The 23,945-nt window shown below is 37.5% G+C and overlaps 6 protein-coding genes and 1 pseudogene across 11 annotated transcripts; 5 read left to right on the top strand and 2 right to left on the bottom strand.

Annotated features, from left to right (window-relative positions):
• Window positions 1–965: 965 nt before the first annotated feature.
• On the bottom strand, window positions 966–6,062 carry LOC111478802 (RNA demethylase ALKBH5). Of its 4 annotated transcripts, none has more exons than XM_023123276.1 (7): window positions 5,986–6,062; window positions 5,068–5,263; window positions 3,675–4,268; window positions 2,893–2,978; window positions 2,424–2,734; window positions 2,262–2,333; window positions 966–2,161 (listed from the first exon to the last, which is right to left on the bottom strand). In XM_023123276.1, exons 2-7 carry the CDS (start codon window positions 5,240–5,242, stop codon window positions 1,876–1,878), a joined length of 1,524 nt encoding a protein of 507 aa, XP_022979044.1. In that variant the 5' UTR covers window positions 5,243–5,263; window positions 5,986–6,062; the 3' UTR covers window positions 966–1,875. The 4 variants fall into 4 exon arrangements, with proteins under 4 accessions (XP_022979044.1, XP_022979045.1, XP_022979042.1 ...); XM_023123277.1 differs by lacking the exon at window positions 5,986–6,062 and adding an exon at window positions 5,352–5,455; XM_023123274.1 differs by lacking the exon at window positions 5,986–6,062 and adding an exon at window positions 5,358–5,411.
• LOC111478809 lies at window positions 5,989–6,731 on the top strand. Its single transcript, XM_023123286.1, has one exon. It carries the CDS (start codon window positions 6,018–6,020, stop codon window positions 6,558–6,560), a length of 543 nt encoding a protein of 180 aa, XP_022979054.1. The 5' UTR covers window positions 5,989–6,017; the 3' UTR covers window positions 6,561–6,731.
• A 757-nt stretch (window positions 6,732–7,488) lies between these two features.
• Window positions 7,489–11,954, top strand: LOC111478805 (transcription initiation factor TFIID subunit 14b-like). Of its 2 annotated transcripts, none has more exons than XM_023123282.1 (6): window positions 7,489–7,787; window positions 8,000–8,088; window positions 8,176–8,397; window positions 8,484–8,671; window positions 8,747–8,868; window positions 9,233–9,324. In XM_023123282.1, exons 1-6 carry the CDS (start codon window positions 7,683–7,685, stop codon window positions 9,242–9,244), a joined length of 738 nt encoding a protein of 245 aa, XP_022979050.1. In that variant the 5' UTR covers window positions 7,489–7,682; the 3' UTR covers window positions 9,245–9,324. The 2 variants fall into 2 exon arrangements, with proteins under 2 accessions (XP_022979050.1, XP_022979048.1); XM_023123280.1 differs by having other exon boundaries at window positions 7,490–7,787; window positions 9,245–11,954.
• Window positions 11,955–13,015: 1,061 nt separating this feature from the next.
• Window positions 13,016–13,677, top strand: LOC111478810 (auxin-responsive protein SAUR50-like). The gene has a single exon (XM_023123287.1). It carries the CDS (start codon window positions 13,163–13,165, stop codon window positions 13,481–13,483), a length of 321 nt encoding a protein of 106 aa, XP_022979055.1. The 5' UTR covers window positions 13,016–13,162; the 3' UTR covers window positions 13,484–13,677.
• Window positions 13,678–15,252: 1,575 nt separating this feature from the next.
• LOC111478807 lies at window positions 15,253–16,544 on the top strand (annotated as a pseudogene).
• A 261-nt stretch (window positions 16,545–16,805) lies between these two features.
• On the top strand, window positions 16,806–19,366 carry LOC111478806 (peptide methionine sulfoxide reductase A5-like). The gene is made up of 4 exons (XM_023123283.1): window positions 16,806–17,255; window positions 18,117–18,229; window positions 18,306–18,450; window positions 18,821–19,366. The coding sequence occupies exons 1-4, from the start codon at window positions 16,956–16,958 to the stop codon at window positions 19,016–19,018; spliced, it is 756 nt and encodes a 251-aa protein (XP_022979051.1). The 5' UTR covers window positions 16,806–16,955; the 3' UTR covers window positions 19,019–19,366.
• Window positions 19,367–19,762: 396 nt separating this feature from the next.
• On the bottom strand, window positions 19,763–23,641 carry LOC111478804 (zinc finger CCCH domain-containing protein 6-like). 2 transcript variants are annotated; one of them, XM_023123279.1, is made up of 5 exons: window positions 23,448–23,641; window positions 23,274–23,335; window positions 21,424–21,627; window positions 21,146–21,270; window positions 19,763–21,036 (listed from the first exon to the last, which is right to left on the bottom strand). In XM_023123279.1, exons 2-5 carry the CDS (start codon window positions 23,331–23,333, stop codon window positions 20,019–20,021), a joined length of 1,407 nt encoding a protein of 468 aa, XP_022979047.1. In that variant the 5' UTR covers window positions 23,334–23,335; window positions 23,448–23,641; the 3' UTR covers window positions 19,763–20,018. The 2 variants fall into 2 exon arrangements, with proteins under 2 accessions (XP_022979047.1, XP_022979046.1); XM_023123278.1 differs by having other exon boundaries at window positions 23,274–23,641.
• Between the last annotated feature and the right edge of the window lie 304 nt (window positions 23,642–23,945).

The raw sequence follows: 23,945 nt of genomic DNA, 5'->3' as shown, positions 1-23,945 counted from the left end.
TGGACGAATACATGCAGGCTGCCCATGTTCATTTGTGTGTGGTTGATTTTGTTTTGTTTGATGTTTTGTATTCTTAAAAAGACAAACAATCATCAAATTCCAAAGCCCAAATCAGCTCTTTCTTATTCAATTTGATGATTTGATTATCTGAATTATGTCGTCTCAGAGAAACTTTCATCTATTTAGATTTGAAGATTGTTTTGTTGTTGGTTGTTTTTTTGGTTCTTATTGGTAAATGTGAAACACAACACAACACATACATACGGCTTCTCCTGGAATTCATCCTGTTAACTGTCTCATTCCTTTCTCTGTTTCTGTCTCTGACTCTCTCACACATCCACCTTTTACATAATTTGTCTGATTTTGACACAACCATCATGAGATATGCCTTTCCTTATCATGCATTTCCATGGGGTTTAGAGCCTGCAAAAACCAGATCACTTCAAGACAGATAAAGATCACAGTGTGGGTGCTTTTTGTTTTATTGGCCAAATGGGTTTCAAAGTCGATCAAATTTTTAGCCTTGGCTTTGTCAGTGGAAACACTAACCCTCTCTCCCTCTCTCTCTCTTGATTTCTAGAGAGAGAGAGAGAAAGAGAGAAAAAATCCTGAGCTGCTTAGCTCATGGAGGGAGTCCCTTTTGGTGGGTATACAGCCATAGCCTTTTGGTACACTCCCTTTTCTTCCGGGTAATCATAATTCTCTTCTCTCTTGCTTTCTCATCCATATCACTCAACATACATCACAGTATCATTCCATATCTCTCTACACCCCTATTTCTCTCTCTCTCTCTCTCTCTCTCTCTCTCTCTCTCTCTCCTAAGGATAGAGACTTGTAGTAACCCCATGAAGAAAACCCTACCCACAAGCTTTTAGGCCAAATATTATAAGAAAAACTGATATTGGGTTCAGTTTGTGGACAAGAACTATAAAAGGGCAATTCATAATTACAAACTCCTTGTAGAACAAACCAAGGCAAACGTATAGGAATAATATTGGTACTAACAGTTCAGTTAATAAATGCTTAGGAAAGGCCAGAGAGAGAGAGAGAGAGAGGGAAGCATTCAAATCTCAAGTTCTTCAGTTCTTAAAACGAACTGAAAAACAGAGGGAATTAAACATCCAAGAGGATCATATCAACAAGATATGATAATATACAGATAATGATATTCAAGTTCCAATCTTGGAATTTGATGGCTACTCAACTCATAAACTTTGCTGCAGTCTTCAGATTTACTGTCGAAGAAGAGTCCCTCCAGTGTGGGTCTATGACTGATGCAGGCCCATTCTAAACTTCCATGTAGACTACCCTTTTCCAACGTTGATTTTCATGGTCCCATCTGAAATATTTTACAATTGAGGAAGTGGGTTTTAATGTGCATTTACCTGAAGCAACAAAATCGCCTGCCATAGCCATCTCCAGTTCATTCTGCAGAGCTATGATCCCTTCAAAATATTCTGAGTCCTACAAGATCATCTCTTTAATGTTAGGCTCAAATTCGACTTAATAGAAGATGAACGATCCTCGACTCAACAAATAAACCAATATATGAACACAAAATCTCGCTATATCTCCTCGGCTTAATCATTGTTCGATATAGATCCATTTGAGAATTCGGCTCTCACAGTTGTGCTCTGAATCAATCGGAAACTCCCTAGTGCAGAAACTCGAACTATTTACATCTTTTGAGTAACAATATAACAAAGGACTGTGACAAATATGACAGCATCTAAACGTGTTAATAGATGCTTGGAAAATTCTTGGTACACAAACAAATAACAACTTGCATCTCTTTATGTATAACTCTAACACCCAACTATCTGATGTGAAGAAATGATGAAATGGGACTGTTAAATGATGCCACTCTTCAGCTGTCTAGATTTTTTCTCTGCTCCTCCTATCTGCTGAGCTATGTCGACCTCTACCTAGATTGCGTGAATCAAATCGAGTGTCGGTTCGGTTTCCAGATCCCCTGGTTCTCATATGACTACCCCTCCTAAATGACTGCCTTCTTATTTCTCTTTCTGATGATACAGGAGACGTTGGTACATTATTTTCACTTGCTTCATAGGGCAATGGTTGGATTCCCTGCAAATCCGGTTCTGGAGCATACTCGATTGGTATTTTCGACTCATCCATTCTTCTAAATGTAATTGATATCCTAAAATAGACCAGAAAAAAAGCTAGCTAGGTTGGATGATTATCAAGTAACGAATTGGGGCCTACTATAATCATAAACAAGCGAACGACATGAATTATACCTCTTTGTAGGGACTGCAGGTACACAATGTTTAGCAACATCAGCTCCATTTCCATTTAACACAAGAACAGACCTGCGAGAAAATGAAAAACAGTGAGATTCAAAATCTAATGCAATTGACAACCTGCACAAGTGAACATTGTCGACTGCATATAATACGTACCCCACGGGTAGAGGGATTGCAATTGGCCCAGAAAATTCACCTGGTCCTACAATAGAAAGGTTTGTTCCAAAAACAATATTGCATTCACTGAGGAACGACACGGTGCAAAACGGTCTGACAAAATCATGGCTGTCAATATGGGGAGGAATACAGTCCCCTTCGTCGTAGATGTTCACAATGCAACTATTAGGAACACATGTTGGAGGAAGCACATGCCACCTAACCAACCTTCTAATGATCACCTTAAAAAGAGAAGGTATTGGATCCACAATTTCGCTTCGAAGAATTCCAGGAGGATTGCCATTTTTATCCTGTCATTATAATTTTTGTTAGAATGATCTACCCTTCATTAAACATGATACTCTACTTTGGGATAGTAGCCAAGCATCACAATTGGTTGAACCTCAAAAATGAAAAATTAAATGCAATTCAAAAGAACCACACCAACTTAGCAATCAGATAGACTCACAGGTGCATAATTGTAACAGCACCCGAACTGCAGAGTCACACGTCCCTTCCCCTTCATCCACTTTTTGGGAGCTGAAAATGTTCGTTCTGCAAAAATAAAAAATAAAAAATGGTGAATGTGGCATTGTGTTCAAGTTATGTTTTCAATTTTAAAGTGGGGGGGNGGGGGGGTCTTGTCACTCATGGAATTGAATATCAGTTTGCCTGCCCTTCTTTTGTTCCGCTTGACATCATTTCCCTCTACTCAAAGTATTTCGAAGTATGTTCCTCTTTCGGCCCAAATCCAGAAATCCCTTGGATATGATACAAAATGACAGATTTCTTCTCTATGTATCTTCATTACTTGCCCTCATGCTTCTTCATTTGGGAACCATATCCTACTGGCTCTTAATTGGCACCTAGCTCTACCGGGAGAGTTGATCACTTTACTTGAAGGGATACTCATCAGTCACCCTTTTAGCAACGAAGAGGAAGTCCTCTGGAATTGCTTCATCAGAGCCTTTCTTTGGCTGGAGGGCAACCATCACATGAAGGATATAGCCACGCATTTGATGATTTTGTGGATCATTTAACTTCTATTACTCTCTCTTAGCATATAAATTAAATCCTCCTAAGTTCCTACAACCAACTTCAGTTATTGCCCATTGGAAGTGTTTTTTGTAATTCATTTAGCACATAGCTTACCATATTTTGTAATTTCATCTTATTAACGAAATGAATGAATCAATGTTTCTCATCCAAAATAATAATAACAATAAACATGATGCAAACGGGAATAGTTACCTCTTAATTCTCCTTTCTTGCCCATCTCCTGAAGTAAATAAACATGATCAACTATTCTCTTCTGTTCTGCAGCACTAAAAATACCTGTATGAAGCTCAAGTCCTTCAAGAATATTTACTAATTTCCCTTTAAACCTCTCCAGACAAATAAAATCTTTCTTCCGTCCAACATTTATGAACCTGATGTGCTCTCTCTGCTCTCTAGACAGCTTTGGCTTCTCAATAACCTTTGATATTGTTAATTTCCTTGTGGACTCATTAACACTGACAACTCTTTTTTCTGATTCATACTCATCATCTTCTTCTTCTTCTTCTAGTTCATCTTCCTGAGTCATATCAGCCCACGACATTCGAGGCCCTGAGGTCTTGATGGAAACTACTTTAGTGGATGGTACGCTAGAAGAAGTTTCAGGTACCCCATCAGCTTCATTCCCTTCATTTATGCCGTCCTTCCAACTTCCTAATGAATTTGTTTCCGCTTCATCTTTCCAACTTCCAAGAGAATTTGCATCACAAGCATCGTTCTGATTCCCATTACTCTCATGCATGACTTCAACTGGTGGTGTAGAACTTGAATTCTCGTCGGTACGGGAAGCTACAACGTTGTCAAGTTCAAAAATTCCATCAGATAATCCTCATGATTAAACAGGGGAAGCATCAAGATAATGCAAACCAAAGGAACGGATCATGTTAATTATCAACACACAGACGCCTCACTCTTTTAGCAAAGCTCTAATGCATTAAAACAAATATTCGCACTTTCCGTGGGACTTTGCAATGGCATGACACTCACCGCAGTAGGTGAGTTAAGCCAATTTGTATTGAGTCGTCTACTTCGGCCTCTGACCCCGATATAAGAAGAATGTTTTAAAAAATGGGATAGAGAGATATTGAAAGAGTGTTTGAAAACAATATTGAGAGCTTTTAAAAGCAATGTTATATGGCATACAAGTAAAGGCAACACAACGGAGCTTAAGTAACTGGTAACTTTTTCTGGTAGGGAGAATTTGACAAATAGTCCCATCCATTTATGATACATTTTGGGGTGATTCAAGTCTAGCCGACCTAGACGTAATTTCGTCGAATAGTCATACCATCACTTTATGGTACATTTTGGAGTGATTCAAGTCTAACCAACCTAAACGTAATTTTGTCGAATAGTCATATCAAATCACGGGAGGAATTGACAACGAGTCAATACATTATACAAATTACCACACTTTAATGCCTATAAAAAAAAAAAAATATCGATTCCCCATCTCATTAAAAGTTAAAAATTTTCCACTTAGAATACTCAATTATTTCAAAGAGCGTAAAATATTAGATGGGTTTTTTCTCTAACGCCCCTCATGCAACGATTAATTACTAACGAATAGAAAGCAACAAAAGAATACCTGGGTCGAGGGCGCGGATTCGATCCGAGAGCAATTTGGTGCAGTTCCGGCAGAGATCTCTCGAAAGAAACGGAAGCCAAGTGGTGAGAAACTCAGAAGCGATCCGTAGCTCTGATGGCTTGTAGTTATGAAGAAAAGGGTCTTCCAGTTTGAGATGCTGATGACTAATCGCCATAGGCAAGTGACGAACAATCAACTGCAAACAACGGAGATGATGGTTGAGAAGATGTTCAAAAACCAATAATCGTTCAAAGCAAAGCGATGGTGCTAAAAATCAAAATTACGGGAACCTTGCTTTGTGGACCGCAAAATATAGAGCGAAATTGCAAATGTTTTCCTAATTCAACAGCGGCAAATGCAAAGTTTGGAAGAGACGTACAAAAAACTGCATCGGATTCTCATTCGGGTCGGATTCGGATTCGGATTCGGATTCGGATTCGGATTCCTATTCCTATCCGTTCCTCCAATTTTGGGCCAGGCCACTAAAAGAGCCCTAGGTACTTACTTCATTGAACCAGAACTATAATATTTTAAAAATGTCCCTTTTATCTGCAATTGTTTGAAAAATTATTTTTAGTAGTATTAAATGATGACATGGCACATCGACGTTGATTGGGTTTTGCTGACGGTGTAATATTTTGAATGATGTGGCCAGCAAAAGGAAAAGAGAATGAGAATAGGGGAGAAAAAGGAGCAATATAAATATAAAATTAATAAATGTTTGCCATGTCATTTACACCAATACACGTCAGCAAATCCCAATAAACGATTAATGCTCATGATTCATGGGTCAGCCCAATAGAAAGCCCAAGATGAAATTGTCAGATCCAGGTCCAACTAATTTTAACTGGGCCGAACCGCTTAGCCCAATAATTCTCAGCCAGAGAAACGGAGAAGAAATGGATAAAGCAACTCCGCCAGTCGAAGTGCTCACTGCTCAGCGAGAAGCCATGGAATCGACCAGTCTCCACCGATTTCTGGCGTCTGAACCGCCGCTCTTGACCATCGGTCCACATAAATTCTCCCCTACATCTCAGAATCAGGTATTCTTTCTATCTCTACGCCATCAACAGCCTCTCAGGATCAAACCGATCAACGCCACGGACACCGACGGCGACAGCGCGCCACCGCAGGTTCCGCCGGGAATAACGCCTCCGGAGACGGTTGATGTTCGGTTTCGGAAGAGGTCGAGAAGACGATCGAAACAGGAGAGCGAGGATGGAGCGGCGATGGGGAATGTGCGGGCGAGAAAGGCGCCGGTGGAGATTGCTTCCAAGAAGCCGAAGAAATGGGAGGAGATGGACTTGGCGGAGAAGGCGACGGAGCTGTATATGGGAGAGAAGGGTTTGTTGTTTTGGCTAAACAAGTTTGCTTATGCTTCCATTTTTATCATGATTGGTGGTTGGATTGTGTTCCGATTTGTTGGGCCTTCGCTCAATCTTTACCAGTTGGATACTCCACCATTATCTCCGACTTCCATTTTCAAGGGCTGATGATCTCCGGAATTGCCTCTTTTTTTGTTGCAATCTTTAATCCTTTTCATACACATTCTACTGCGGCTGCTCAAGTTTTATTCTATCGTTGTAAATTCTTGTTCCAGGGATTTCTTGACTGATAAGTGTTTATTGAGAATTTGGTGAATATGAATTGGGTTTCAAGCTGAAGCACTCATTTAACAATTTTAAAGTTCAGAAAGCTATGAGAACCAAAAGTTGAAATCCTTGTCTCGTGAAATTTTCCAAAATTTTAATATGGGATAACTTGAAGAATTTTGATGGAGCTAAATTGAATTTTTTCAAGAATTACCTCTTGAGCGGGATGGAATCTTTCCTAACCTCTTCCTGTTATTCTCAGCTCGTTTTCGGGTTGTGTTCAGGGCCCAGGCACCTTTCTCCTCTCCTCCTCACCGTGCAGAGAGCAACTGAAAGGGCTGTGTTTTTCTCCATCTTTCTTTCCTATTTCGAGGATTATTAGCTCCGAAAATTTGAATTTCAAAGCATGAGACCTAATTTAAGATCGAAGCTGAGACCCATCGAACCCATCTCTCGAACCCGATGTTGAGATGGTGGTGTAAGCCAATCTAGTCTTTTCCTTATCCTTTATCTAAATTAAATTGTTGGATTGGAATGAATCTATTATTTAATTATTTAATGAGAATGAGATGATTGAATTTAAATTTTTATTAATTTAAACAATTAAATTTGATTTAAAAAATGTTTCAAATGGGTTGGACTTTTAGTACATAACATGTCTATTTAAATGTCTAAACATATGTATGAAATTATAATTTAATAATTTATAAACGTTTTGGTAATAAATAATTTTTTATAACTAGTAGTAATTTTTATCATGTCGATAGTTTTATCTTCACCACAATTGTTGATTTTTTTTTTTATTAAAAAATAGTGATAAGTACTACGAAATATCAAAAGAAGCTTTCGGGTAGAACCTTCTTAAACCCTAATCCCCAATCAACTCGAATTCCCGGGTTTGAGTTCCCACGAAATTATGAAATTGAATTGAAAGAAACTGTAATCTGTGTACCGCGATCACAGTCCGAAGGTCAAGGTTGTGTATCGTGGATAAATTGGTCAGAGACTAAGAGGGCGAGCTCAATGTCCGCTAGAAAACAAGGTGAAACGCCGGCCGACGAAGGTGGATCTGGCACGAAGCCACCGCGCATCAAAATCTCAAAATCCTCCGACGCAGGCGATGCCAAGGTTGTTCTGATACTTCATTTTTCATACTTGATTTTCTGGTTGTCTTGGAAAGTAGCTATAGTAGATACTTCTCAGACTTATCCTTTTAGTGTCACTGATTTCTGACATTGAGTTTTATGAGGGCATAAGTTTTTCTAAATTGTTTATCTTCGAGAAATCTATACCACATTGCACTAGTCCCATTCATCTCAAGGAATTTTCGACTACTGCAGAATGTTAGCAAGAGGCTTAAAGACATGGAAATTTGTGTCCCAATAGTCTGTGGAACCATCGCATTTTATCTGGGCAGGAAGGCCAGCGAGTGAGTCTCCTCCCTTCAGGGGCTGTCTCATTTCCTCTCCTCCTTTCAGGCATTTGGCTAACGAAAATGATTTTATTGCCCCTTTAGGTCACAGTCACATAAATGGACAGTCTATGTGCGTGGTGCTACTAATGAGGATCTCGGGGTGGTGATAAAGAAAGTTGTGTTTCAGTTACATCCCAGCTTTAATAACCCAACAAGAGTGGTTGAATCGCCACCTTTTGAGTTATCAGAATGTGGTTGGGGAGAGTTTGAGATTGCCGTCACACTTTTCTTTCACAGCGACGTTTGTGATAAACAATTAGACCTGTAAGCTATTGTTGTTTTTTTTCTCGTGGCACGTATAGTGATTTTATCTTAAAAGGAATTTTTATGACTATTTCAAATTACTATAGATTTCACCATTTGAAGTTGTACCCTGAAGACGAATCTGGTCCACAAACAACAAAGAAACCTGTTGTGGTGGAATCTTACAACGAAATTGTGTTTCCAGATCCATCTGAAATTTTTTTCGCTCGTGTTCAGAATCATCCAGCTGTTGTTGTGCCTCGCCTTCCTGCTGGTTTCAATCTACCTAATCCTGGTAAATATCTGTAATATTGTCTTGCTTACCTTCTGTTGCAGTTTGTAAGTTAATTTAATAATTTGGTATATGCAGCACCAATTGAGAATATGGCAGAAAGGGAGAGAGGGGACACCAAGGATCATCCCCTTAGTCAATGGTTCCTGAATTTCTCAGAGGCAGACGAGCTGTTAAAACTTGCAGCTGCTCGCCAACAAGTACGATTATATTGTTTTCTTACGTTCTTCGCAACTAATCATATTTTCTCCTATTTCCCAATCTTTCTTTTTATACCTGTTGAAATATTTTAGTTTCTAAAGCAATCGTATTTCTGGCTTGCTATTATCACAACACTATGACTAGTGATATTGTCTATATATGTTTGCATGCTTTTGAGAGTCTTCTTCATCTTGTTGGTGACGGTGTAATAATATGTCAAACTGTGGAGAATTGAAGTCCACTTATAATGTGTTAACTTCAAATTGATCTTGATTATCTTATTCTTTCTTTCATGATCGCATGAGCAGCTATCTAGTGGAAGGCTCATGATTAAGGTTGTAGATTTTTACATTAACGTTATAGTTGATCTGCTAGGTGCAAGCTCATATTGTCAAGTTGAGAAGACAACTCAGTGTGATGGATGGACTGCCTCAGTTTTCAAAACCAACCGCTGGTTATGAATTTACGTAATAAGCTGGAGGCTGATGGAGTTTATCCATGTAGTTAGGTTTACCTGCCAGTTCTCATGGTTCAGGTCCATGTAAACAATGCTGTATCGAGTTTTTCTTTAATATCCATGCAATTAAGGTGATATTTTTATGATTAAAGTAGGATCTGTCGCTCTTAGTAATATTGTTATCTAACTTATGCTCCTGCGATACTTTGTAACCATCCATTTTTTATTTAATCCCCTCACATCTGCATTGATGAAAATGAATATGCAGGGGAAGGAAGAACTAGTGATCCGTTGCAAAATCCAACGGGCCAAGAATTAGTGGCTATAAATATTCAACCTCAAACCTTGCATAATTTCAGGCTCTAAAAGAATTCTCCAATCCTAAAAAATTCTGCTGTTTCTCTGTTGAAATCTTCCAAACAGTAGTTAGATCTGAATGCAACTTTAGCTTTGAATTAAGACCTGGAGCCTAATTCATTAGAAGTAGCTTAGAGCTTTTCTCAAACTTTCCGGGAAAATTCAATGACCAAATATGTGGTCAACCTCCTCTTCTCCATCTTCTCCTAGAACATCATTTGGGGTGATGTGAATTTTGGGCTACGTTTCTCGAACTCTATCATCTTGTGGTTATGATCCTCTCAAAGGCTAGGGACCAAGGCTAAGAATACAATTTTAGCATTTTTGCTTTCTCTCCAAAACACAGGTTCATAAATTGTTGAGTAGGTTGATAAATTGTTAAAGGTACCACAGATCCATCTTCTACTCGCAAATCCAATCTTCTTTGTCTCGGCCCCAAGTCCTCAAGATGCTTCAGAAGAGCTCCAGAAGACTGTAATTTATGATCGATCATTGTGAACTGAAATAATATAGTTGCTTGAATCCTCAATGTATGTTATGGTGTTCTTGGTTTACCAATATAAATTTCAAAATCATGCATAGTGGTAAGTTTATTGGTATTGCTATTTTTTTTTGTAGGTGCACAAACTTGGAATGGAAGCCAGAATATTTTCATTAATAGTTCTTTCCTTTTTATCTGTTCTCCTTATAGCACAAGGAGAATATATAAAATTATGATGTTGCACTATTTAAGATTTTCTTTACACCGAAGACTGGAGTAGTTGCCTTGGCTTTTATGCTTAACAATCTTGTTTTTGATCTGATAAACATGGTCGTGAACTATTTATCAAATTTTCAGGTTGCCATGTGCTAAAAGGAAACTGTCTATTGTTCCTCAGAAAAAATGGCCTGCGCTGCACAGGAAATACTGAAAATGATAGCTTATCCTTCTCTTCCTTCATCATTTTCCTGCTGCTCGCCGATTGTGTAGACAGCAATGTCTATCTATTCTCGCATTTATTGCTTCGGGCTGCATTAACATCATTACATGGAAATTAGAACAATTTTCAAACTCAATACCTTTAAGTTGATGACATCATTGAAGCTCCCATTTCTTCGTCCTACAATGAATTGAAAAGTCTGCTTTTATGAAATTGCTGAATGCAGTTGGGAGCTCTACCAATATATCCTGAGAATTCTCAATGGGGTGTGAGTGGAAAAGAAAAGAAGGTGAATTCTGCAGTCAGTCTGTTGGGTCAGCAGAGTGGCGGCTTATATCATAGCCGACGAGATTGCTTTTGGCCTTGGATAAATGAGTGGTGCTCATTTATAAAAGACAAATTATTTTGAATAGCACTCTCTATTATCGTGAACTTGCGTATTTCCAGTGTTTGGATTGCCACATGGGTGGTCTTTTGATGCAGAGACATTCAAGAGAAACTGACTGGGAAGATTATATATCCTTTCATTTCCCAACATTATTTACTATTAACATATATAGATGTTTTATTTTACATTCAGGTAACAGGTAGGAGCGTGATGGATTTTGAATGGCTTAAATGTGCCAACATCAATTTTTGGATGGTGGGTAGCCTAGCTTTGAGCTGAGCTTTCGAAGACAAATTTCTGTAATTTAAAGATGGCTGGAGCATAATCACTGTCTTTACTCAATATGTGTCCTTTCATCTCTTGGCATTGTTTACTATTAACATTTATAGATGTTTCATTTCACATTCGGGTGTAGGCAACAAACAGTCTAAGAGAGCGACGGATTTTGAATTGCTAAAATGTGGCAATACTCTACAGGGGGACTAATTTGTGGATGGTGGGTGGCCTAGCTTTGAGCTGAGATGAGCTGAGCTTTCATAGACAAACTTCTGTAATCCAAGGGGACAGACCAGTAAGCAGAGACTTAAAAATGAAAGAACAAAGTTTCGTCTCTATGGTCCACTACCGAAAATAGGGCAACTAAAGTCAAATCCATCCTACTTCGTGCCCGAAAGTAGAACCGTATGTCCTGGACTTGGACCACTCCGTAACTGAGTTGGAAAACAATTCTCTACTTGCGTGGATTTTTCTGTTGATACACAGCCTCAGGATTTGGATTGAATATAGGTGGTCCAATCATATTCATCTTTAAGTCTGGTTTCATTTTCCCCCAAAATATATAAGACAAAATCTCAAGTTTGGTCTTTCAATCTTGTGGTGGCTTGTGTAGCCTAGATATTAGGAAGTCGTGAAAATGTTGTTTTCTGCCATAAATATTACTGGGAAACTGACATTTACGGGCTCTCATGTGGGAAACATTTTCCTCTTTCTTTTCATTTTATGGCACGTCTTTGATTAAGAGGCTCTGGCATCCCCTAAGTACTTGCCTTTTGCTTCCAACTTTCTCATCAGCTGTCTATTTCTTGGATCTCTGTGGGTTCCGAGTAAATATTTCGGTAACTCTTTTCTTGTAATCAGCTGTTGGTAGATATTGTCTACGTTGATCTGTTACGTATCGTCATCAGCCTTAATTTTGAAACACGTCTATTAAGGAGATGTTTTCACACCCTTGTAAGAAATGTTTCGTTCTACTCTCAAATCGATATGGGACCTCGCATTAACTATGAAACTGACAGTGGTCTATCAATAAATTCAATTCATATTATATTATTTACATGGAAAATGTTGGCTTCCAAGTAATTTTTAATATTTAGTTGACAATCAAATCTAAGTATAAGTTTGGAGTTGGTGGGTGGTGGGGATTTCTTTGTCAATACACAATGTTCTAACTCATTCCACCTGAACCTTGATGTGGCATTCAGGTTACCCAATTTGAACCAATCCATCTAATTCATCGCCCCATTCTCTATTTCTTTATTTTTGGAAAAAAAAAAAAAAAAATCTTTGGTCGATTCTTATGCTTTCAAAAGTTATAATATTACTTTTGACCTTCCAATATTATTTCAAAACTACCATTCGAAGTGAAGGCCGAAATGGGCATTCGAAAACTGCCTGATAAGGGTTGTACAAGGGATTGAGAAAGGAGTTTTTCTTTTCATGTTTGATTCCGCCTTTAGAATCGTTACATTGTTTGACTGAACTCGTTACAATCTAAAAAATGAAATAAAATTTTGGTCAGTTGATTGAGGACATTGCTAGTACTTTAAAGGTTTGTAAAAAGAAAAATATTATAAGTTGATTTAGGAATAAAAATTTGATCCTTGGGAGAGGGCTCCATGTTGTGTGCCCAAAAGACGCAACTGGGTAGCGAAATGGCCCACTTGGGTTGGCAGACGCAACTCTTCTAATACAGAATTGGCTTAGGAGAACTCTTGTGGTCTGCTGTTTACTCCCACATCTCACATGATTTTGTTTTCATTCTTCTTCTTATTCTTCCTCTTAAATACCTCTTTAATCTCTCCATTTTTTTTCAAGTTCAAACTCAATCCCTCTCTCTTTCTCTCATCACCATCAGTCATAGACACGAACACATACTCCTACAATAATACAACATGGCTATCAAAAAGGGTAATCTACTTCAGCCCTCTGCCTCCATCAGACACATTCTCAAAAGATGTTCAAGCTTCGGCAAGCGAAATGGCTGCAACGACGATGGCCTCCCCGACGACGTGCCGAAAGGCCACTTCGCAGTCTACGTCGGAGAAAACCGAAGCCGACACATTGTCCCCATTTCCTGGCTGGCTCATCCACAGTTCCAGAGCCTGCTGCACAGAGCAGAGGAGGAGTTTGGTTTCAACCATGACATGGGTATCACCATCCCTTGTGAAGAGGTTGTTTTTCGCTCCTTAACAGCCATGATCAAGATCACATGAGCTCAGACCAACCCATAAACAGATCGGGATTCTTTTTTTCTTTCTTTCTTTCTTTCAAGTTGCTTGAATCTTGAATGGAAAAGGAATTGGAAGGAGCTAAATTTGCCCTCCTCCATTTGCTGAACTTCTTTTCTAATCATTTATGTTCTTCATGAATCTATCATTATTAATACAGGGAAAGAAGTTGCAGGCTTCATCATCTGTTCATACTTTACTTACACTCCATAATTTGGACTTACAACATCCAAAATATTTAGCTTTCATAACTATCTTAAACAACCCAGAACTTAGAAAGCAATGCAAATTCGAATAGTTAGCTCAATACCACTAATTCTTTTATGATTGGCTCGTATCAATTTGAGAGATTATTGAGTTGGCCCGATGAAATGAGAAGGAATAAGTTTTATGATCTAAACTCGTTTTGAGTTGGTCGGGTTTGATAGCGATTTCATTTTTAGTAATAGAATGCACATGGGAGAGGGGCTGGGGATGTCCACACATGGTGGATCATTCTACCAAACACTGCGTATTGTATACCTTCCGTGCTTTGGTTAGCCGCACAATATGACTTTTATCCTCCCTTGATTATTGGCTAATTAAGTGTGGTTTTGTCATCTTTCATTGATTTACATCATTTTAATTTTATGACTATGGGATGCTTACGTTTCAAAGAAAGGGATTATGAGCTAATTTCGGTGCTTAATTACGTTGAGACAAACTTCATCACATGACAAACACACTGTTCACATATAAAATTAATTAATTTTGTCTTCATCGCCCTTTATTTATTTATTATTATTTGCATATCTTACCCAATTTTTAGACAATCAATCATTTTTTGTTTTAATTCTTCAAATTTGTTTTTTTCTTTTTAACTTTATTTTTTAATAAATTCATTTTTATCTAATAAGTTGTTTTTTTTTTTTAATATAAATATGTATCTAATAAAATTTTGGGAGAAAAATGTATTTTCACATTTGATGATGTGAAACATACGTAAGAGATAATATGAGGCTATAAAAGTTCAAAAAGAAAACACGGGAAATGAGATAAGGTAAGATAAGGTAATCACACTGAATAGTAATATTACTATTCAAAGTTTATGTTACCATTATTAGCCATATATTTATTTTTTTGGTTTTTCTTCAAAAATATTTTTTATTAACAAAAATAAAATAAGATATTGATAACTACGATAACACAATAGATAGTTGTAAGTTTAGGACAACATTTTTCGAAACCAAGCCTTCTGTTTCTTGTGGTAGTAGTTCGGAGACCATATATCTGTTGCAGGAAAATTGGGTTGATGTAGGCCACACCCTAATGAAAGGAAGACTCAATATTAGCACGTGGGTTCGATTTTAGGGCCTTATATACTAATATTAAAATTCTTTTAGAATCTTTTTGATGATTGATACGAGAATAATTTAATGGATAAGATAATAATTATTATTTTTTTAGAAGTTAATATTATTGAATTAAAATTAGAAAAAATCAAATAAAATATTTTAATATTAATACTTTGTTGGAAATTTTCGTAGAATAAATTATATAAAGGTATTCTAAAAATAATTATTACAAAGTTCAAATTATAAAAGAATTAACTTGTCAGGCTTTATTTGCTTCCTTCCAATTGTTGGGCCGATAGTCTCGAAAGGCCCAAAAAAGTTGGGCCTCGTCTACGTGGCGGATTGCAGAGTGGGACAGTGAGTTTCAGTTTGATGTGATATAAATTCGTCTCAACCCTATGTTCTTTCTAATATCGGTGCGGTAGTGTACTAAAACTCTCCAATCTCACGGAGTCGCCATGGGAAGAGTCATTCGTGCTCAGCGTAACGGAGCTGGGTCCGTCTTCAGGTCCCATACACATCATCGGAAGGGCCCGGCCAGGTTCCGAAGTCTCGATTTCGGGGAACGAAATGGTTATTTGAAAGGAGTTGTCACTGAGATCGTTCACGACCCAGGCCGTGGAGCGCCGCTTGCTCGAGTTTCCTTCCGCCATCCTTTCAGGTACAAGAAACAGAATGAACTGTTCGTTGCAGCTGAAGGTATGTACACTGGCCAATTTTTTTGTGGTCGGAAATGTCCTGCCGATAAGATCGATCCCTGAAGGTGCTGTCGTCTGCAACGTTGAACACCATGTCGGTGACCGTGGTGTTTTTGCCAGGTGCTCGGGAGACTACGCAATTGTTATCAGTCACAATCCTGGTAACGACACTTCCAGGTTTGGCGATGATTTTTGTTGAGTCTGTCTAATTCGTTTGATCTCATATAGAAGCCTAATTTGTTTTACCGTTTTTCTTCGTTGTTTTGCGTTAGTTTTATGTCATTGTTGCTCCAACATAGTTAACAATTCTATTGACTACTTCGTTTCTAGGCTTGGAATTTGAGAATCAAAGACAATGATTCATTTCTGTTGCTAAATTGAATTGATATTTGTTGCTAAATTGCTTGTTTCATCTTTTTTGTTCAGATTTTTTTAGTGATTGGTAATAAACAGATACATTCCTCAGATTTCTGGCATTTGATTCTAGCTTGTATTGATTCATTCAACATTTTTTCCCCATTTTCACTTGAAGAACTATGTTCATCTCTTGATTATTACCATCAGGATCAAGCTTCCATCTGGTTCAAAGAAAATAGTTCCAAGTGGGTGCCGAGCCATGGTCGGGCAGGTTGCAGGTGGAGGTAGGACTGAGGAGCCCCTTCTTAAGGCTGGTAGTGCATACCACAAATTCAGAGTGAAGAGGAACAGCTGGCCTAAGGTTCGTGGTGTTGCAATGAACCCGGTTGAGCTTCCTCACGGAGGAGGTAACCACCAACACATTGGACATGCCAGCACTGTCAGGCGGGATGCACCGCCTGGTCAGAAGGTCGGTCTCATTGCTGCAAGAAGAACTGGTAGGCTCAGAGGACAAGCTGCAGCCACTGCCGCTAAATCTGATTAGGGAACCAACTTCGACATTACCATAATTTAAGTTGTCAATTCGTTGTGTTAGGCCATTTCATTTTTCTTCCCTCCATCGGAAGAATTATTTATTTATTTAGTTATAAGCTCTGAACGGTTTATTATTTACTTTTTAAAAATGCCACCTCGGTAATCTAGTAAATGTTTTATTTGAGGCGGATTGAGGGAGACATTATTTTTTAGACAAAAAAAAAAAAAAAAAAAAAAAAAAAAAAAAAAAAAAAAAAAAAAAAAAAAAAAAAAAAAAAAAAAAAAAAAAAAAAAAAAAAAAAAAAAAAAAAAAAAAAAAAAAAAAAAAAAAAAAAAAAAAAAAATTACTAAAAATATATTTGATATATTTATAGTAACTTAAAAATGGGCCTAATCATTTGATTGGGCCTGGGCTTTAATGTTCTAGCGGGCTGCGGGCCATAAGGCCCATGCTGCTCAATTTTCGAGCCCATGAATGCTAAAATGAAGATTCAAGTGCTCGAACAGCTCTGACCGCATGTGTTGCAGACAGCAATGGCGCTTTTGCAGACCACAATTTGCCTTCGCATTTTCACAATCCTCTTCTTCCTCTTCTTTCTCCTGTCTGGGAAATCTTGTTGTATCAGAACCCCGAATCGGATTGCGGACTCTAACAAGATTCCGTCAAGCCATCACTCCTTGAAAACGGCAGTCTTCGCTTTGGGATGTTTCTGGAGATCGGAAGCCGTCTTTGGTTGCTTGGATGGAGTCGTCCGGACCACCGTCGGCTACGCCGGTGGTACTAAACTGAATCCTGAGTATCGTAGCTTGGGTGATCATGCCGAGTCTGTCCGGGTTCGGGTTCTTACCTTCTCTTCTCCTTTACATTTCTTCTTTTTCTGATTTCTTAATCTTCATTTTTTACTTTGTGAATTTTCTGTATTCTACATTTCGGATAATGTTTGTGCCATCATTACTTCGGTAGATCCCGTCTATACGTTTGGTTCTATTGTATATTTACCTTTTCAATCTCGTTTTGCTTCGTTGATCGGATTTGTATTTTGTTTTCTTGAAATTCTCCTTATGCGAAGCAGGAATGAGGTTTAAATTGCCTGACATTTGGTATCATGTCACATTTTGAGGGGAGCTTATATCGAATTTGTTTGTCACAGATCTCTGATGTGCAAATGGATTAAAAAATCCTGTTTTCTTTCTTGTCGACGATTTGTCAATGTTCTTCTTTTCTGGAATAGGAATTGTTCATAACTTCAAAATAAACTGTCTATTTATGCACCTACGACCCACCTTTCAGTCAAGACATTCTTCACTTACATGCATTGAAATTGTTAAAGTGAGGCTGTATGTTCTGTATAATTTTAAAATCAACTGTGACTTCACTTAATCCTAGATAGGTTGACGTGTCTTTTCTATTGTAGTGATGCAATTATTTGGGGGACTTGCCCCCTATGATCGGTGCTTGATCTTTAGTTATCGTTGATGCATCATTTGGAGAGGCCTCGCCCTAGCTTTGTGTTCTATGTAATTTCATACACAATGACGAAAGAATCTTCTTTCAAGATACAAATTTCGAATCATATAGTGATATATGATTATTGAGATTCATAAAAAAAAAAAAATTAATTGTTGGTTTCATTACATTACATGTGTGTTTTAATGGGACTGATTATTTGTCACATGCTTTGTAATTCATTTCAGGTCGAATATGATCCCAAGCTTACTAGTTTCAGGCAACTCTTAGAGGTTTTTTGGTCCAGTCATGATTCTAGGCAAGTGTTTGGACAGGGTCCTGATGTGGGCAACCAGTATAGGTACAGTCTAAATTCTAGCTCATGGTTTAAACAGAATTAACCTTTGATAATGGTATTATTTACTCCCTTGTATCAGATCTATCATTTTTACTAATGGCACCGAAGAATCTAGACTGGCTGCTGTCAGCAAAGAAAAAGAGCAACTGAAGTCGAGAGGAAGCGCTGTAACTACACAAATTCAGGAACTTGGAGCATTTTATCCTGCTGAGGCTGAACATCAGGTTGATATCATTGATTAACATGATTATTTGAAGCAATTATCTGGCGAAATTTCATGTTTTAAGATTTCCTGCTTCTTGACATACAACTCACCTAGAAATGTTGCAGTTCAGATAGATTGAGATGTCTTTGGTCTTTTGCTACTTTGGTTAATTGCTACCCATATCCCCATTTTTCCTATTTGATGCTCAAGTAAGCTTAGGATGTCGTGGCCTTTGAAGATGAAGTGCATCATAGCTTCAGAATGAATGGCCCATCTTCTGAGAACTGATTTTTTATTTTTTGAAATTTTGCTCCAGACCTTTGTAGCTAAAAAATGGAATCGTTGACATTACATGTCGAATCTCACTCACACTGTATATTTACTCGCAGAAGTTTGAGCTGAAGAGGAATCCCTTTTTTCTTCAATTAATGGGCAACTTGCCAGAAGAGGAGCTTGAGATGTCCACTTTGGCAGCAAATATGAACGGGTACGCCGCAGACCTCTGTCCTCCGAAGACTCAGAAGCAAATTGATGCCAAGATCAACGACATTATTAAAAAAGGATGGCCCATTCTGAGAGAAAAATAGGTTCATCTTCGTGCAAAGCTCTAGCTTGGATAGCATTGCATCAGTTTGTTTTCTTGTTACGGCTGGTGGATCATTCTTAAGGTTGCTGAAGCCCACCACATTGTTTGGATCATTGATTGAATTTCCTCCCTCAGCTAGCTTCAATTTTATGTATCTACAAATTTCATTCTTTCTTTCAAATCCATTATGTAGATTGAATGAATACCCATTACCAATTGGGATTCTTCCATTCTTTAAAACCTTCGCTTCCCCCATCTCGTGTCAAGGAACTGAGCTGTATTTATATCACATTTTTAAAGTACGTTGATTCAGAAGAGAGCGAATGAGTGATAGCCTTGACTTGTGATTTGACCTTTTCTTTTCTAGTCCATATATTTTAAGTTTTCAATGGACACACTATGAATGAAAAATCTTGTTTTCTTTGAAAACAATTACATAAGGTTAATTTGGTCTTTAATATTTTATATTACTCAAAATTTGGTTCTTAAGTTCTTAATAAATACTTTCATAAAAAGATTGGAAAATTTTATTGATAAAAAGTTTTGTGTTTTATTAAATTAATAACATATTATAAAGAGCTTAATTTTACTTGATAAACGGGTTAAGTTTTATGTGTTTAAGTAGTACGCAAATGACATGAACATACCTAAATATAATAAAATGATAATGAGAATTTTTAAACATTAAATATAAATGCAAACTGATAATTACCTAAAAAATTGAGAATTTATTTGACAGAATTAATGAACTCAAAGGTACTCCAAAGAATTTACATTCATGCTGAAGGATTGATTACAACACATGGAGCCATTTATCCGAGCTAATCTCAAACAACCAACCACCAACAAATAATCCCAAATTCAAAATCCCCCCTTTGAAATCCTGTTGAAATTCTTCCTGATGTCCTAAAAATTAACACAAGATATCCCTTTGGCCTCAAAAAGGACATGGTTTTCCTGCTTGAACAAGAAAACTTCTGAATGGTGAAGCATAAACCCAATTAAGTCCTCCCTGTTACTTCACCACACAGTTTCATTCTCTTAGCGTTTTGATTCTGAAGTGGAATATCATGTTTGAATTGGCAATTAACGCCATTTCGACACCCCTTTGGGCCATTAAAATAAATGCATTGTTTCTGAATCTTGGGTTTCAAGTTTTCTGCTTTCATCTCATGTACCATATTCAGATTATGATGATTGTGATTGCCATCTTGTCCAAGTTTATGTTTCTTAAAGTCCCTCTGATCTCCATGTTGTCTTACTAAGTTCTTATAGTAGCTAAGATCCTTCAATTGCTGAGCTTCTTTTCTCACTGAACTAACTGGCGCCCTGTTAGCATACATCGGAATCGAACCGATTTTAGAATAGATCCCGGCATTCGGTACGTTCATTTTTACGTTGTTGGGATCTGAAACCGGTAAGTGGCCTGGGACTGCAACAAGATTTACATCGGCTGTAGGAATGCTACTCATCTGAGGAGCAGTGGTGACCGTGGATGGGAATCCATTGGACACTTTCAATATGCTTCCATTTGAGCGGTTTGGTATCGAAATGGATGTTGTGAGAGGCGAAGAAACTGATTCACTCACTGGTGGCTTTGATAAAGCACCAGTGGCGATGGGTGGGCTCCCTGAGACTGCTACAGATGCAGGGTGAATGTTGGACAAATTCTGGATCATTTTTGGATCACTGAAAATTTTAATAAGCAAATTCGTGTCGATCATGCTTCCCTGCTCCATACTTTTCGTCAATACTGTAAATGCGGTAGAGGCAGCAGCAGCAACATCCACACCAACATCAGGCAACTTATCAGCAGATGTTTCAGTGGTGCTTGCGGGGATTGAACGTTCCAACGAACAGTTGGAAGCCATCGGCATTGAGCTCGTAGAGAAGTTTACTGGGGCAGCTGAATCTGATCCTAAATCTTCGCACTCATCTTCTTCAATAGGAATGATAGGGACATGAGGAGTGAGGCTATCATCATAAAGCTCATCTTCAATATCAGTCGAAACGGTCGCACTACAGAGCAAAAGAAAGAGGAAGAGGGAAATTATTGGATAGGTTAATGTGTTAACACAATAATATGAAGCTTCAAAGTTAATGTGAAGAAACAAAAGAATGAAATTACCCTGGAGGAATAGCAGATGATCGAGGATAAACTGCTTCTAGCAATCTCATTTCTCTCAATTTCTGAGATTCTACCTCTCTACTTTCCTCTCCTGCTGCCACACACCAGTTGGAATTCATAACAAACTGTACAGAGAAAAATGGTATAGCAATTTTGACATATTGGAAGAGGTGAAAATGTTTACACATCAGTAGAAGACGCAAGCAAACATACATCACATACCCACTAAAATGGGTTGGAATTCTGTGAAGTGAACAGAAATATCAAATAGGGCTCACCTGGAGAGGGCATTTCCACTTGATCAAAGAAATGCCAGACAGATCAGCTGATTGGCTTCCCGAAGGAGTAAACTCAAATCCAGGCGGGCAATCATTAAATTCAGCAGTATAAGGATGCAACATCCAGGGAGTTTTTGCTTGGAGATGATCTAGAGATTTCTGGCCTACTTTAGAAGGGCAGTCCTCTGATGAGAATAGCTTCACCTATTCAAAACAATAATCATTCACTTTAATTCCAAATATCAAGGTACTTAAATTTGCATGAGCCAGAAGGACGGGGAAAATCCCGAGACAATAACTCTTGCAACCTAATGGAAAGCTAAATAAGCAAGGAAAACCATTGAACTATTTAGTATCAACATCTGTTTAATCACTCTGCAACGTCCAATTATAACATTGTGCAACATTCCAAGCATCAAAAGTTGCATGCAAGTACACATCAAACCAATTTCACAGGTGAAATCATCAATCAATATCCTGCAGCACCCAGTTAAGGTATTGTATTGCCTCCAACAATGGCGTACTCAAGCAAGTACATTGACACTCTCAGAATCACAATAAGTGAACCAGAATGTGTTCATATAATGTTAAAAATGTGCATTCAATGACAAAAGAATATTTTCAGGAAAAAAAGTGACAATGACAAAAGAATGTAGGATGAAAATGGTGCTGCAGCCATATGCTCTGAGATCACAAATCATATGGTCTCAGGTACATAAGAATGAAAAAGGTTGGTTTATACCTCTGGCAATCTGATTAAATAAAAAACAACACTTATAAATGAATAAGTTTTTCTTAAACCGGAAATGAGTGGCCTTGATATCTCCATTTTGAGCTTTGTTTTTGCCTCCCTGCTGCATCTCCAAAGAGCAGAAGTCTGCAGCAGGTGGCTAGCAACCAAGAATGGTTGATTGATACATCATAGTAATTAACCAAAATCCAAGTCCTCCAAGAAAACTGATCATTAAAAGACCCTCAATTGGATTCTTTCTACCAAATGAAAGAAAGAGACAAAAGAAGTATGACATGGTTGGGTTTCTTCTACATCTGTTCATTTGACAGATGAAGCTTCAATTCTCCTATATAAGGTATGACAGGTTCCAATTTTAATTCTTTTTGAAGTAATACAAAAATTCCATTAGTATTTTAAGATTTGAGTAATGATTTCTTAGCAAATACTTTGTCGTTTTTTCTTCTTTTATTAATTTATTTTTGGGATTCCTGATCATGAGCAAAAACTTGCAGTTTATTAGTACAAGGATTATTCTGTTAATATTTGGTCGCCAAAGCTTTTGTTGTACAATAGTACTTGAAACTATAACCTGAATCAGATTGTTATTTTTATCAAACCATATCTTCTTTATTACCATCGTATCTTCAAAGCTTCCATAAATTTCTAGTTCTGACATTTAAGAACTTTCTCAGATCGTTCAAACGGACTGCGGTTGTTTTAATTCCGTAAATGTGAATTAATAATGTGTTAATAATTTATAGCCCGTGTTCGCTCGCACAGGGAGAATGATTATTTGTTCACAATCTTAATTACTTAATCCACCCGGCGAGCGATAATAATTAGTACTTTTTGTAATTAAGATGACGAATTCATTAGCAGCAAACTGTTGTTAATTGTTCCCAAGTTTTGGAAAAAAATCATTGTGCCAAAGAGAAGTATTTCTATAACTCTCTAAACGACCTAAACTGATATTATCAAATACATCAACGAGAAAGCGTCAACTTAAAATCAACCAAGGAAAATGGATCGATTAGAGCTTAAATTTGTTAAAAGATATATTAATTTTGATGATTTTGTAAGGAAACCAGACTTCGATTATAAGATGTTACGATTATACCTGACAAAGATTAACTCCATGAGCCCACGAAACACGCACTGATTTCCTCGACCGCTTCATCTCTAAATCTCAGATCAAAGACGAGACGCTCAAACTCAAAATCGTTTCGCCTCAAAACTACCACTAATGTTCCAGATTATAAAGCATATAACCAAACAACCGATCGGTACTTACAAATGAAGATTTGTTTATCTGAAAAACCTCAATCTTAAGGTGGATCCGATTGTAAGGTTCTGGTTCAGAAACTTAAAATCGAGATTCAAGACGATGAAGAAAAAAGAATGAGAAAAAGAAGTAGACGAATGGAAATGGGAGAAGGAAATGAGACGCTGCAAAAGAGGTAGCCCTAATGACCCACTCTATTCCTCCCTATTTCTTAAGTAATGACGCTTATATTTCTTCCCTAATTTTTTTTTAGGTTACAAAATTGAAAATACAAGGTGTACAGGGTCGGGTTGATTGATAACCCAACCCAGTCTAAAACTTTTCACAACTCAACTCCAAAATCAACAATTTATAATTATTTAGATAGAATATTAGATGAAATATATAAAAAGTTAACCAACAAACACAAATCAATCTATAAATATTCACCCACAAAAAACTAATTCAATAAAAAACAATAAGCGAAATTGGTAACATATTAACATAGTTTAACATTATCATAAAACT

The sequence above is a fragment of the Cucurbita maxima genome, unplaced genomic scaffold (genome assembly GCF_002738345.1).
Source record: "Cucurbita maxima cultivar Rimu unplaced genomic scaffold, Cmax_1.0 Cma_Scf00004, whole genome shotgun sequence".
Classification (NCBI taxonomy): domain Eukaryota; kingdom Viridiplantae; phylum Streptophyta; class Magnoliopsida; order Cucurbitales; family Cucurbitaceae; genus Cucurbita; species Cucurbita maxima.
The sequence above is the reverse complement of the archived record's forward strand: the minus strand, read 5'-3'. Positions and strand labels throughout refer to the sequence as shown.

Bases quoted from the DNA above. Each gene is read 5' to 3' on its own strand.
- LOC111478805 (XM_023123280.1), top strand. From the start codon at position 7,683: ATGTCCGCTAGAAAACAAGGTGAAACGCCGGCCGACGAAGGTGGATCT. The intron at 7,788-7,999 runs GTTGTTCTGATA...CGACTACTGCAG, and splicing joins CCGACGCAGGCGATGCCAAG to AATGTTAGCAAGAGGCTTAA. The intron at 8,869-9,244 runs GTACGATTATAT...TTGATCTGCTAG, and splicing joins TTGCAGCTGCTCGCCAACAA to GTGCAAGCTCATATTGTCAA.
- LOC111478804 (XM_023123278.1), bottom strand. From the start codon at position 23,333: ATGAAGCGGTCGAGGAAATCAGTGCGTGTTTCGTGGGCTCATGGAGTT. The intron at 21,628-23,273 runs GTATAATCGTAA...TGTTTTGAATAG, and splicing joins ATGGAGTTAATCTTTGTCAG to GTGAAGCTATTCTCATCAGA. The intron at 21,037-21,145 runs GTAATTTCATTC...TTTGCTCTGTAG, and splicing joins TCATCTGCTATTCCTCCAGG to TGCGACCGTTTCGACTGATA.
- LOC111478809 (XM_023123286.1), top strand. From the start codon at position 6,018: ATGGAATCGACCAGTCTCCACCGATTTCTGGCGTCTGAACCGCCGCTC.
- LOC111478802 (XM_023123276.1), bottom strand. From the start codon at position 5,242: ATGGCGATTAGTCATCAGCATCTCAAACTGGAAGACCCTTTTCTTCAT. The intron at 4,269-5,067 runs GTATTCTTTTGT...ACAACGTTGTAG, and splicing joins AATCCGCGCCCTCGACCCAG to CTTCCCGTACCGACGAGAAT. The intron at 2,162-2,261 runs GTATAATTCATG...GGTCTATTTTAG, and splicing joins CCTGCAGTCCCTACAAAGAG to GATATCAATTACATTTAGAA.
- LOC111478806 (XM_023123283.1), top strand. From the start codon at position 16,956: ATGGCGCTTTTGCAGACCACAATTTGCCTTCGCATTTTCACAATCCTC. The intron at 17,256-18,116 runs GTTCGGGTTCTT...AATTCATTTCAG, and splicing joins ATCATGCCGAGTCTGTCCGG to GTCGAATATGATCCCAAGCT. The intron at 18,451-18,820 runs GTTGATATCATT...ATTTACTCGCAG, and splicing joins CTGCTGAGGCTGAACATCAG to AAGTTTGAGCTGAAGAGGAA.
- LOC111478810 (XM_023123287.1), top strand. From the start codon at position 13,163: ATGGCTATCAAAAAGGGTAATCTACTTCAGCCCTCTGCCTCCATCAGA.